General features: G+C 43.1%; 1 protein-coding gene across 1 annotated transcript in view; it reads left to right on the top strand.

Moving 5' to 3' along the window:
- LOC115178135 (NACHT, LRR and PYD domains-containing protein 12) overlaps positions 1-13896 on the top strand; it is a 29896-nt gene extending 16000 nt beyond the window's left edge. Inside the window, exons 7-13 of the mRNA XM_029739172.1 lie at positions 9897-10127; positions 10382-10555; positions 11452-11631; positions 12223-12396; positions 12652-12825; positions 12918-12967; positions 13102-13896. Of these exons, the coding sequence (XP_029595032.1) occupies positions 9897-10127; positions 10382-10555; positions 11452-11631; positions 12223-12396; positions 12652-12825; positions 12918-12967; positions 13102-13682 (1564 nt within the window). The 3' untranslated portion in view covers positions 13683-13896. The remainder of the gene's footprint in view (positions 1-9896; positions 10128-10381; positions 10556-11451; positions 11632-12222; positions 12397-12651; positions 12826-12917; positions 12968-13101) is intronic.
- Positions 13897-14112: the final 216 nt, after the last annotated feature.

Genomic DNA, 14112 nt, shown 5'->3' with positions numbered 1-14112 from the left:
TTATATTGGCGTGTGATGTTCAGAAAATGTATTCCCACCAAAACCCCGGTGAATGTGCACATCAATTTACAAATATACTCATCATAAACGTTGACAAAATACATAACAATTATTTTAAGAATTATAGATACAGTACTCCTTTATGCAACCGCTGTGTCAGATTTTAAAATAGCTTTTCGGCGAAAGCACATTTTTCAATATTCTGAGTACATAGCTCGCCATCAAAGCAAACTATACAGACACCCGCCAAGTTCTGGGGTCACCTAAACTCAGAATTAGTATTATAAATATTCTCTTACCTTTGCTGATCTTCGTCAGAATGCACTCCCAGGACTGCTACTTCCACAAGAAATGTTGTTTTTGTTCGAAATAATCCATATTTATGTCCAAATACCGCCGTTTTGTTTGTGCGTACAGAGCACTATCCAAAGGCATTTCGCGCGAGCGCGGTACCAGAGACGAAAAGTCAACATTTTCCATTACCGTTCTTAGAAGCATGTAAAACGTTGTTTAAAATCAATCTTTATGGTATTTTTTACGTAAAAATGCGATAATATTCCAACCGAACAATAGCGTATTCATTCCAGAAGAAAAATAAGGAAAGGCGCGCTCGCGGGATCGCGCATATCCAATCCCTTTGTCCCCAGGCAGTCCACTGATTGACTGAGCTCCTATACTCTGCCCGGTTACAGGAGACGGATGAAACAACTTTCTGAAGGCTTTTGACAGCCAATGGAAGCCTTAGGAAGTGCAACGTGACCCCACAGACACTGACGTTTCGATAGGGATAAGAAAGAAGAACTACAATTCTCAGATCTCCCACTTCCTGGTTGAATTTTTCTCAGGTTTTTGCCTGCCATATGAGTTTTGTTATACTCACAGACGCCATTCAAACAGTTTTAGAAACTTCAGAGTGTTTTCTATCCAAATATACTAATAATATGCATACTCTAGTTTCTGGGCCAAAGTAGTAACCAGTTTAATTTGGGTACGTTTTTCATCCGGCCGTGAAAATACTGCCCCCTATACCTTAAGAAGTTAACAAACACGCCCCCATAAAGAAAATGAGAATTAAAAACAGGTTCAGCCACTGGTTCGACCGTGATCTTACAGAGTTACTCCACCTCAAGAATTGCATTTGGCGAAAGGCTCGGCACACGCATACTCAGGCTGACTGGCTCTCGTTCAGGCAAATGAGAAATAAGTGCACTCAGGCTATCCGGAAGGCCAAAGTTTGTTACTTTAAGGAGCAGTTCTCTCTCTGTGAGTCTAACCCCAAGAAGTTCTGAAAAACAATTAAAGACCTGAAGAATAAACCCTCCTCCTCACAGCTGCCGATGTCCCTTAAAGTTGATGATGTGGTTGTTACTGACAAGAAGCACATGGCTGAGCTCTTTAATCACCACTTCATTAAGTCAGGATTCCTATTTGACTCAGCCATGCCTCCTTGCCTATCCAACATTTCCTCATCTCCCGCCCCTTCTAATGCAACTATCCCCGATGCTTCTCCCTCTTTTTCCCCTGCCCCGCTACAAAGTTTCTCCCTGCAGGCAGTCACTGAGTCTGAGGTGCTAGAGGAGCTCCTTAAACTTTACCCCAAAAAACCATCTTGGTCATTTTGCCCTGTTTATCAAAAGTATTGGAAAAACTTGTCAATAATCAACTGACTGGCTTTCTTGATGTATATACTATTCTCTCTGGTATGCAATCTGGTTTCTGCTCTGTTTATGGATGTGTCACTGCAACCTTAAAGGTCCTCAATGATGTCACCATTGCCCTTGATTCTAAGCAATGTTGTGCTGCTATTTTTATTGACTTGGCGAAAGCTTTTGAAACGGTAGACCATTCCATTCTTGTGGGCCGGCTATGGAATATTGGTGTCTCTGGGGGGGTCTTTGGCCTGGTTTGCTAACTGCCTCTCTCAGAGTACAGTGTATAAAGTCAGAAAAGCTACTGTCCCAGCCACTGCCTGTCACCAAGGGAGTACCCCAAGGCTCAATCCTAGGCCCCACGCTCGCCCCACGCTCTTCTCAATTTACATCAACAACATAGCTCAGGCAGTAGGAAGCTCTCTCATACATTTATATGCAGATGATACAGTCTTTTTCTCAGCTTGCCCCTCCCCGGATTTTGTGTTAAATGCTCTACAACAAAGCTTTCTTAGTGTCCAACAAGCTTTCTCTACCCTTAACCTTGTTCCGAACACCCCCAAAACAAAGGTCAAGTGGTTTGGTAAGAAGAATGCCCCTCTCCCCGCAGGTGTGATTACTACATCTGAGGGTTTAGAGCTTGAGGTAGTCATCTCATACAAGTACTTGGGAGTATGGCTAGGCAGTACACTGTCCTTCTCTCAGCACATATCAAAGCTGCAGGCTAAAGTTAAATCTAGACATGGTTTCCTCTATCGTAATCGCTCCTCTTTCACCCCAGCTGCCAAACTAACCCTGATTCAGATGACCCTCCTACTGCAAAACATGACTTAGTACTTGGTGGCAAAACCCTTGTCGGCAATCACAGAGGTCAGACGTTTCTTGTAGTTAGCCACCAGGTTTGCACACATCTTAGGAGGGATTTTGTCCCACTCCTCTTTGCAGATCTTCTCCAAGTCATTAAGGTTTCGAGGCTGACGTTTGGCAACTCGAACCTTCAGCTCCCTCCACAGATTTTCTATGGGATTAAGGTCTGGAGACTGGCTAGGCCACTCCAGGAACTTAATGTGCTTCTTCTTGAGCCACTCCTTTGTTGCCTTGGCCATGTGTTTTGGGTCATTGTCATACTGGAATACCCATCCACGACCCATTTTCAATGCCCTGGCTGAGGGAAGGAGGTTCTCACCCAAGATTTGACAGTACATGGCCTGTCCATCGTCCCTTTGATGCGGTGAAGTTGTCCTGTCTCCTTAGCAGAAAAACACCCCAAAAGCATAATTTTTCCACCTCCATGTTTGACGGTGGAGATGGTGTTCTTGGGGTCATAGGCAGCATTCCTCCTCCTCCAAACATGGCGAGTTGAGTTGATGCCAAAGAGCTCCATTTTGGTCTCATCTGACCACAACACTTTCACCAGTTGTCCTCTGAATCATTCAGATGTTCATTAGCAAACTTCAGACGGGCATGTATGTGTATTCTTGAGCAGGGGGACCTTGCGGGCGCTGCAGGATTTCAGTCCTTCACGGCGTAGTGTGTTACCAATTGTTTTCTTGGTGACTATGGTCCCAGCTGCCTTGAAATCATTGACAAGATCCTCCCGTGTAGTTCTGGGCTGATTCCTCACCGTTCTCAAGATCATTGCAACACCACGAGGTGAGATCTTGCATGGAGCCCCGGGTCGAGGGATATTGACTGTTCTTTTGTGTTTCTTCCATTTGCAAATAATCGCACCAACTGTTGTCACCTTCTCACCAAGCTGCTTGGCGATGGTCTTGTAGCCCATTCCAGCCTTGTGTAGGTCTACAATCTTGTCCCTGACATCCTTGGAGAGCTCTTTGGTCTTGCCTATGGTGGAGAGTTTGGAATCTGATTGATTGATTGCTTCTGTGGACAGATGTCTTTTTTACAGGTAACAAGCTGCGGTTAGGAGCACTCCCTTTAACAGTGTGCTCCTAATCTCAGCTCGTTACCTGTATAAAAGACACCTGGGAGCCAGAAATCTTTCTGATTGAGAGGGGGTCAAATACTTATTTCCCTCATTAAAATGCAAATCAATTTATAACATTTTAGACGTGCGTTTTTCTGGATATTTTTGTTGTTATTCTGTCTCTCACTGTTCAAATAAACCTACCATTAAAATTATAGACTGATCCTTTCTTTATCAGTGGGCAAAAGTACAAAATCAGCAGGGAATCAAATACTTTTTTCCCCCACTGTATATATCAATGTGCTCAATGTGATTTTTATATTTTTTAACCCCCCCCAATTTCGATTTTGTCTCATTGCTGCAACTCCCCAACTGGCTCGGGAGAGGCGAAGTTGGAGTCATTCGTCCTCCGAAACATGATCCGCCTAACCCCGCTCCTTAACACCTGCCAGTTTAACCCGGAAGCGAGCCGCACCAATGTGTCGGAGGAAACACCGTTCAGCTGGCGACAGCCTGCAGGCACCGGACCCACCACAAGGAGTCGCTAGAGCACGATGAGCCAAGTAAAGCCCCCCCGGCCAAACCCTCTCCTAACCCGGATGACGCTGGGCCAATTGTGCACCATCCTATGGGACTCCCGGCCACGGCCTGTTGTGGCACAGCCCGGGAATGAACCCAGGTCTGTAGTAACGCCTCTATCACTGCAATGCAGTGCTTTAGACTGCTGCATCACTCGGGAGGCCCCAATGTGCTCAATTTCATAAAAAGGTATATGGTACTCGAGACTTTGAAATAGTAAAAAATTGTCAATAGCAATAATTGAAAATCAATTTCACAATCTAATTTCATGTACATGTAATGGTGAATGCATTACTAAAAGGATTTACACCAAGTGTGATGTTTCATTTTTCTAAATTGGTGGGAATGAAACGGAACAAGTCACATCCATTTTGTTTTAAGCCTTCCCCAAACCATAGCCCTAATCTTTACCACTAGGAATTAATACCTAACTTTAACCGTTTGAATTGTTTCTGTTTCAACCCTGTAACCATGCATAATTAATGTGTCAAAAATAAACATTCATCCATAATATTGTAATATAATATTTCACTACATTTCTCAGAGTTTTAATTGATGAAAAATTATCTTGGAAAGATCATATTAAATTTGTCTGCAGCAAAGTGATGAAATCTGTTGGTATCATCAGAAAGATTAGTTGTTTGGTTCATCAGGCTTGCTTCCTGACTCTTTACTATAGCTTCATTTATCCATATCTCATTTACTGTAATATTGTCTGGGCCACAACATATGCCTCCTACATATACAAATGACTCATCATACAAAATATATCTGCAAGACTAGCCGCCACCTCGAATTTCCTGGCTCCATCTGCACCTTTGTTTAAGGAAATTCAATATCTTGTGTATTTACGACATTAATGTACGCCAATTATGCACTTTCATCTACTAATACTCCTACCTCCCAGACAGTTCACCTAAACCCTTCAATGGATTCTTCCAGGTTCATTCTGAAATCCATCTATATAACACAAGACACGGCGATAACCTTCACCCTCCCCACTGCCGCTGACTGTATACAGGTCTGCTTATAGGCCTTAAAAACAGAATGACATTTACACACATACACACTCACACAGTGAGAGAGCAATGTGTGGGAGGATGCTGCGGGGCACTGACCCATTGATCTAGCTAATGTTCGCTAGCTGCAAGGTTGAAACTGCTTGGTTAAAAATGGAAAAATATAGCAAAGATCATGTATAGAATTTCAGGTCAGGTTGTTGTATATTGGCAATATATGTGTGGGATTGTCCTGAACTTTGTTGCTGTTTTTAACATTTTACTTTTTTTTTTTTTGTCATTTAGCAGACGCTCTTATCCAGAGCAACTTACAGTAGTGAATGCATACATTTCATTTCATGCATTTGCTTTTCCGTACTGGCCCCCCGTGGGAATCGAACCCACAACCCTGGTGTTGCACACACCATGCTCTACCAACTGAGCCACAGGGAAGACTAATACTGTTTTAATATCATCTGAGAACTCTGATGAGTAAGGTGTCTAATGTATTTACCCGTAAAACACGGATTCTGCCTGGCAGGTGAAGTCCCTTCCCGATCCAAATCAAATCAAATTTTATTGGTCACATACACATAGTTAGCAGATGTTAACACGAGTGTAGCGAAATGCTTGTGCTTCTAGTTCCAATAGTGCAGTAATATCTAACAAGTAATCTAACAAATTCACAACTACCTTATACACACAATGTAAGGGGGCATGCTCGGCCCTCCATTTCCTGTAGCACAGGATCAGCTACTTTGTCTCTGACTTCCTCCCTGTCTCATCGTCGTCGCTGTTCAGGCCAAAAACCATCATGTAGTCTGCAAACTTAATGATGTTGGAGAAGTGCAGTCGTGGGTGAACAAGGTGTACAGGAGAGGACTTAGCACGCAGCCCAGAGTGGCCCCCGTGTTGAGAGTCAGCATGGTGGACGTGTTGTTGTCTACCCTCACCACCTGGGGATGGCCTGCCAGGAAGTCCAGGATCCATTTGCAGAGGGAGGTGTTTAAACCCAGGGTCCTGAGCATAGTGATGAGCTTGGAGGGCATAATGGGGTTGAACGCTGAGCTGTAGTCAATGAACAGCATTCTCACATAGGTGTTTGTTTTGTCCAGGTGGGAAAGGACAGTGTGGAGTGCAATAGAGATTGCATCAAATGTGGATCAGTTGGGGCGGTATGCGAATTGGACTGGGTCCAGGGTGTCTGGGATGATGGTGTTGATGTGAGCCATGAACAGCCTTTCAAAGAATTTTATGGCTACAGATGTGAGTGCTACGGGGCGATAGTCATTTAGACAGGTTACCTTGGCATTCTTGGGAACAGTGATTATGGTGGTCTGCTTGAAAAATGTAGGTATTACAGACTGGGTTAGGGAGAGGTTAAAAATGTCAGTGAAGAGACTTGCCACCTGGCCAGCACATGCTTTGAGTACACGTCCTGGCAATCCGTCTGATCACAAAGTTGTCCGGTACAGTTGGTTCTCTCATGCATAGTTCAGTGTTGCTAGCCTCGAAGCGTGCATAGAATGTATTTAGCTCGTCGGGTAGGCTAGCGTTACTGGACAGCTCATGACTGGGTTTCCCTTTGTAATCCATGATAGTTAGCAAACACCGCCACATTCGACGAGCATAAGAGCCGGTATAGTAAGATTTGATCTTGGTCCTGTATTGACAGTATCCTGTTTGATGGTTTGTCGGAGGGCGTAGCGGGATTTCTTAAAAGCGTCCAGATTAGTCTCCCGCTCATTGAAAGTGGCAGCACTAGTCTTTAGCTCAGTGCAGATGTTGTCTGTAATTCATGGCTTCTGGTTGGGATATGCATGCACGGTCACTGTGGGGACGACGTCCTCAATGCCATCGGATGAATCACGGAACATATTCCAGTCTGTCCTAGCGAAACAGTCCTGTAGCTTAACATTCCTCGGACCACTTCTGTATTGGTACTTTCAGTTAGAATTTTTGCTTGTAAGCAGGAATCAGGAGGATAGAGTCAGATTTGCCAAATGGAGTCCAAGGGAGAGATTTGTATTTGTTCCTGTGTGTGAAGTAGCCTCTAGTTGCACAGGTGACATGCTGGTAGAAATGAGCTAAAAAGAATTTCAGTTTTCCTGCATTAAAGTCACCGGCCACTGTGAGCACCGCGTCTGGGTGAGCGTTTCTTGTTTGCTTATGGCCCTATAGAGCAGATCCGACATCTGTACAGGACAAAATACAAACCCAAAAAGGCCTAGGTGTTGATGGTATCCTAAATGAAATGATAAAATATACAGACTACAAATTCCAATTGGCTATACTTAAGCTCTTTAACATCATCCTGAGCTCTAGCATCTTCCCCAGAATTTGGAACCAAGGACTGATCATCCCAATCCCAAAAAGTAGAGAAACATTCAACCCCAATAACTACCATGGGATATGCTTCAGCAGCAACCTCAGGAAAATCCTCTGCATTATCATTAACAGCAAACTCCTACATTTCCTGAGCAAATGTCAAATTGGCTTTTTACCAAATTACCGAATGACAAACCATGTATTCACCCTGCGCACCCTAACTGACAAAACAAACAAAACAAAACCAAAAAACTGATTTGTCAATATGGCATGAGGGTCGGCTATATAAATTGATGGAAAGTGGTGTTGGGGGGAAAAACATACATAATTATAAATCAATGTACACAAACAACAAGTGTGCGGTTAAAATTGGCTAAAAAACACACATATTTATTTCCTCTGGGCCATGGGGAAAAACAGGGATGCAGCTTGAGCCCCACGCTCTTCAACATATATTTCAACAAATTGGCGAGGGCACTAGAACAGTCTGCAGCATCCGGCCTCACCCTACTAGAATCTGAAGTCAAATGTCTACTGTTTGCTGATGATCTGGTGCTTCTGTCCCCAGCCTTGGTGGGCCTACATTAGCACCTTGATCTTCTGCACAGATTCTGTCAGACCTGGGCCTTGACAGTGAATCTCAGTAAGATCAAAATAACGTTGTTCCAAAAAAGGTCCAGTTGCCAGGACCAGGAATCCATTTAGACACCATTGCCCTAGAGCACAAAAAAACGATCCATACCTTGGCCTAAACATCAGTGCCACAGGTAACTTCCACAAGTCTGTGAACGATCTGAGAGACAAGGCAAAAAGGGCATTCTATGCCATCAAAAGGAACATAAAAATCAATGTACCAACTAGGATCTGGCAAAAAATACTGGAATACGTTATAGAAGCCATTGCCCTTTATGGTTGTGAGGTCTGGGGTCCGCTCACCGACCAAGAATTCACAAAATGGGACAAACACCATATTGAGAATCTGCATGCAGAATTCTGCAAAAATATCCTTCGTGTACAACGTAAAACACCGAATAATGCATGCAGAGCAGATACCCCCTAATGATCAAAATCCAGAAAAGAGCCATTAAATTCGACAACCATCTAAAAGGAAGCGATTCCCAAACCTTCCACAACAAAGCTATCACCTACAGAGAAATAAACCTGGAGAAGAGCCCCCTAAGCAAGCTACTCCTGGGGATCTGTTCACAAACACAAACAGACCCCACAGACCTCCAGGACAGCAACACAATTAGACCCAACCAAATCATGACAAAACAAAAAGATAATTGCTTGACACATTGGAAAGAATTTTTTTTTAAAAGAGCAACTAGAATGATATTTGGCCCTAAACAGAGAGTACACAGTGGCAGAATACCTGACCACTGTGACTGACCCAAAATTAAGGAAATCTTTGACTATGTACAGACTCCGTGAGCATAGCCTTGCTATTAAGAAAGGCCTCTGAAGGCGGACCTGGCTCTCAAGAGAAGACAGGCTATGTGCACACAGCCCACAACATGAGGTGGAAACTGAGCTGTACTTCCTAACCTGCCGAACATATGACCATATTAGAGACACATATTTCCCTCAGGTTACACAGACCCACAAATAATTTGAAAACAAATCCAATTTTGATAAACTCCATTGTCTATTGGGTGAAATACCACAGTGTGCCATCACAGCAGCAAGATGTGTGACCTGTTGCCACAAGAAAAGGGTAAGCAGTGAAGATCAAACACCATTGTAAATACAACCTATATTTGTTTATTTATTGTCCATTTTGTATTTTAACTATTTGTACATCGTTACAGCACTGTATATAGACATACTATGACATTTGAAATGTCTTTATAATTTTGAAACTTTTGTGAGTATAATGTTTACTTTTGCTTATTATTTATTTCACTTGCTTTGGCAATGTTAACATATGTTTTCCATGCCAATAAAGCACCTTAAATTGATATTGAATTGAGAGAGCGAGAGAGAATGTTTTTGTCTGTCTCTGTCTGTCTCCTGGCCCACGTTGGAGATCTCAGGCTCTGGTCCCATTGGGCTGCCTGATGGTGTCTGCCTGATGGTGTCTGCCTCTGGTGGTCCGTACCACCCCACCACAGGAGCCTGCATGTGATTAGTTGCTAATGAGTATCGCGATACTCATTAGTATCGTAGCAAGGAAACAAAACAGGAAGTGGATTTAACTTCTTTAGGAACACAGCCCTAATGTTGGAAACTAATATCATTATGTTGTCATCCAGAGTCACATTTAATTATTTTCCGTGCTACCACACATACAGCAGGTTTTTAAAGGACCAAAGAGTTTGGTCTGCTTTGTGTTTTCATTTTTGCCATGGAAAAAACATCACGATACTGGTATCGTCACAGCCCTAATGAATTATATTGTCTCTGTATTTACAGACTGATTGGCTTTGAACTCTCTATGGAGGACTACGAATCATTGGCCTCCATTCTCCAATCAGCAGACTCACATCTAAGAGAGCTGCACCTGGACGACATCGGGGAGCGTGACCCTGATGGTACTGATGATCCTGATGGTGATGACGAGGCCAGACTGACTGTTCTCTTTGCTGCGCTGACTGCTGTTCTTGCTGCACTGAAACATCCACACTGTAAACTGGAGACACTGAGGTCAGTAGTATTGAGGAGGTCTTCTCATGATGAAAACTATAAAAGATGAATCATTGTTGAACAGTTGGTAGGGGTAGAATTATCATGCCTTGAACATTATGTTTCTGTCACTCACAGAACTTCAGACACACACAGCAGACGTATCTGAGGAAGATTTTGACCTCACTGTGCTAAATTTGTTATAATGCTGGTATGTGTCACTGACCTGCATTACATCACACTCTGTATGAGTGATATTGTCTCTGTTTCTACAGACTGGGTGGCTATAAACTCTCCGAAGAGCACTGTGGATTACTGCCCTCTGCTCTCCAATCAGCGGACTCACATCTGAGAGAACTGGACCTGAGAGACACTAAGCTGTCTGATGGTGGTGGGAAGGAACTCTTTGCTTCTCTGAAACATCCAAACTGTAAACTACACAAACTGCGGTTAGTACTTTGCGATGGTTGATCACATGACAATAGGCTAAAGATGTATGCATTTTTGGACAGTTTGTTGGAGTAAAATTATCTGTAATAATTAACTGTGAACAGACATTATTTATTCATTTAGAATTATTTTAATGACCACAGGCCTACAGACAGACACATACCTACAGATATGACTACATACCTACAGACAGACACATACCTACAGACAGACACATACCTACAGACATGACCACATACCTACAGACATGACTACATACCTACAGACATGACCACATACCTACAGACATGACCACATACCTACAGACATGACTACATACCTACAGATGTGACTACATACCTACAGACATGACTACATACCTACAGACATGACTACATACCTACAGACATGACTGCATACCTACAGACATGACTGCATACCCACAGACATGACTACATACCTACAGACATGACTACATACCTACAGACATGACCACATACCTACAGACATGACCACATACCTACAGACAGGATTACATACCTACAGACATGACTGCATACCCACAGACATGACTACATACCTACAGACATGACTACATACCTACAGACATGACCACATACCTACAGACATGACTGCATACCTACAGACATGACTGCATACCCACAGACATGACTACATACCTACAGACATGACTACATACCTACAGACATGACTGCATACCCACAGACATGACTACATACCTACAGACATGACTACATACCTACAGACATGACTACATACCAGATGTACCTCACTAAGAGTTGATGTACTAAATGTGTTATCATCTGAAAGGACAGGTTCTGAATAATGCTGTTATGTGTCTCTGACCAACACTACATCATATTCTGTATGAGTGATATTATCTCTGTTTCTACAGACTGGCTAGCTTTATACTCTCTGAAGAGGACTGGGGATCACTGGCCTCCGTTCTCCAATCAGCAGACTCCTCTCTGAGAGAACTGGAACTGGACCTGAGGAACAGTGAGCTGTCGGATGTTGGTGGGAGGGAACTCTTTACTGCTCTGAAACATCCACACTGTAAACTACAGACACTGAGGTCAGTATCTACACTGTAAACTACAGACACTGAGGTCAGTATCTACACTGTAAACTACAGACGATGAGGTCAGTATCTACACTGTAAACTACAGACAATGAGGTCAGTATCTACACTGTAAACTACAGACACTGAGGTCAGTATCTACACTGTAAACTACAGACACTGAGGTCAGTATCTACACTGTAAACTACAGACACTGAGGTCAGTATCTACACTGTAAACTACAGACACTGAGGTCAGTACTTTGGGAGGGTTTGTCACATGACCAGAACTCATTGATTGTTGGACAGTTTGTAAAGGTCAAATTGTCACGGAGAGCATATTCAGATATATTTTTTCTTGGTTGCTTTTACTTGGAAGCCTGGTCCTAAAATTCATACCTACTACAGGTATAACTGCATATTAACACTAGCAGACTAAAACGTTTGTTGTTCACATCCCTTAGAGACTTTCTTTGCCAAGAACGCATTTAAATTGATTAACCTGATTTAATGGATTTGTTTGTTTTGTCTTTAATGTTTTTTCTAATGTTATTTTCAAAGTTGTTTACTTGTTACTCATCATGTTACAATATATTATCCCCTTTAGGCTGGATGGATGTTCCCTGACAGAGAAAGGGTGTGAAGTGTTGGCCTCAGTTCTCAGCTCAAACTCCTCTCACCTGAGAGAGCTGGATCTGAGTCACAATGACCTGCAGGATTCAGGAGTGAAGCTGCTCTCTGCTGGACTGGAGAATCCACACTGTCAACTAGAGAAACTGAGGTCAGTACTTAGAAACATACCTGCTCAATACAAAGATGATGTGTCAAAGCACAACATCATTACAGTAGGCAGTAAGTCAGCTCAACCAATAAGGTAAATACTGGGTTAACTGGGGGATCTACATTGTAAACAGAGAAACTGTGGTTAGTATTTAGAAACAGTATTGGGTTTATAGGAAATATGTTTATACTGTGTATCAGCTATCACCACTAGAGGGCAGCAGTCCTGTTAAATCATGTTGACCTGTCTCTGCAGGCTGTCATTCTGTAGAGTCACAGAGGAAGGCTGTGCTTCTCTGGCCTCAGCTCTGAGGTCAAACCCCTCCCACCTGAGAGAACTGGACCTGAGCTTCAATCACCCAGGAGACTCTGGAGTGAAGCTGCTCTCTGCTAGACTGGAGGATCCACACTGTAGACTGGAGAAACTCAAGTTAGTACAGTTTCTGTGAAAATGTTATATTGTTGTATTCATACACGGACTGTGTGTCACTCACTCTGCCTGTTCCTCTGTCTCTCCCACAGTGTGGACCATAATGAAGAGTTCTGGGTTAAACCACAGCTGATGAAGATATGTAAGGGTGTTAGTTATAAGGAATCAGTTTATTGACCAATACATTTGACAAACAAGCGCATTATTAAACACACACACACATTCTGACAAATTCTAGCCAATTCTCTCTCCTCTAACTTGTCCTCTTGTCTGCAGATGCCTGTGATCTCACACTGGACCCAAACACAGCACACAGAAACCTCTCTCTGTCTGAGGGGAACAGAAGGGTGGAGAGGGTTAAAGAGGAGCAGCCGTATCCTGATCACCCAGAGAGATTTGATGTGGTTCCCCAGGTGTTGTGTAGAGAGGGTCTGACTGGACGCTGTTACTGGGAGGTAGAGTGGAGTGGGCGGGCTGACATAGGAGTGACATATAAAGGTATCAACAGAAAAGAAGATGGTTCTGCCAGTGACTTTGGATACAATAACAAGTCCTGGCGTCTGACCTGCCGTGGGGATCATTACACTGCCCTCCACAATAATGAATATACTACTATACCTGCTCCACACCTCATCAACCGTCCTCAACCCCAGAGAGACCTGTCCTCCTCCCCTCCACGCCCCAGAGTAGGAGTGTTTCTAGACTGGCCGGTCGGCACGCTTTCCTTCTACGAGGTCTACTCTGACACAATGACCCACCTGTATACATTCCAGACCACATTCACTGAGCCCCTCTACCCAGGGTTTAGTGTTTCTAATGAGGAGGGCTCTTCAGTGTCCCTGAGCCAGGTAGAGTAGTCTCCTGTTTCCTGGAGGAACACCTGGGTCTCCATGGAAACACAGTCACACTCCTGTTCTAACTGAACCATGTGACCTGATGGGGTGTTGTTGACAGTGATCATGACTACAGATATGGACATTATAACAGATAAATGTTGTTGACAGTGATCATGACTTCAGATATGGACATTGTAACAGATAAATGTTGTTGACAGTGATCATGACTACAGATATGGACATTATAACAGATAAATGTTGACAGTGATCATGACTACAGATATGGACATTATAACAGATAAATGTTGTTGACAGTGATCATGACTTCAGATATGGACATTGTAACAGATAAATGTTGTTGACAGTGATCATGACTACAGATATGGACATTATAACAGATAAATGTTGACAGTGATCATGACTACAGATATGGACATTATAACAGATAAAT

Source organism: Salmo trutta, chromosome 38, assembly GCF_901001165.1.
Source record: "Salmo trutta chromosome 38, fSalTru1.1, whole genome shotgun sequence".
In the NCBI taxonomy this organism is placed as follows: domain Eukaryota; kingdom Metazoa; phylum Chordata; class Actinopteri; order Salmoniformes; family Salmonidae; genus Salmo; species Salmo trutta.
The sequence above is the reverse complement of the archived record's forward strand: the minus strand, read 5'-3'. Positions and strand labels throughout refer to the sequence as shown.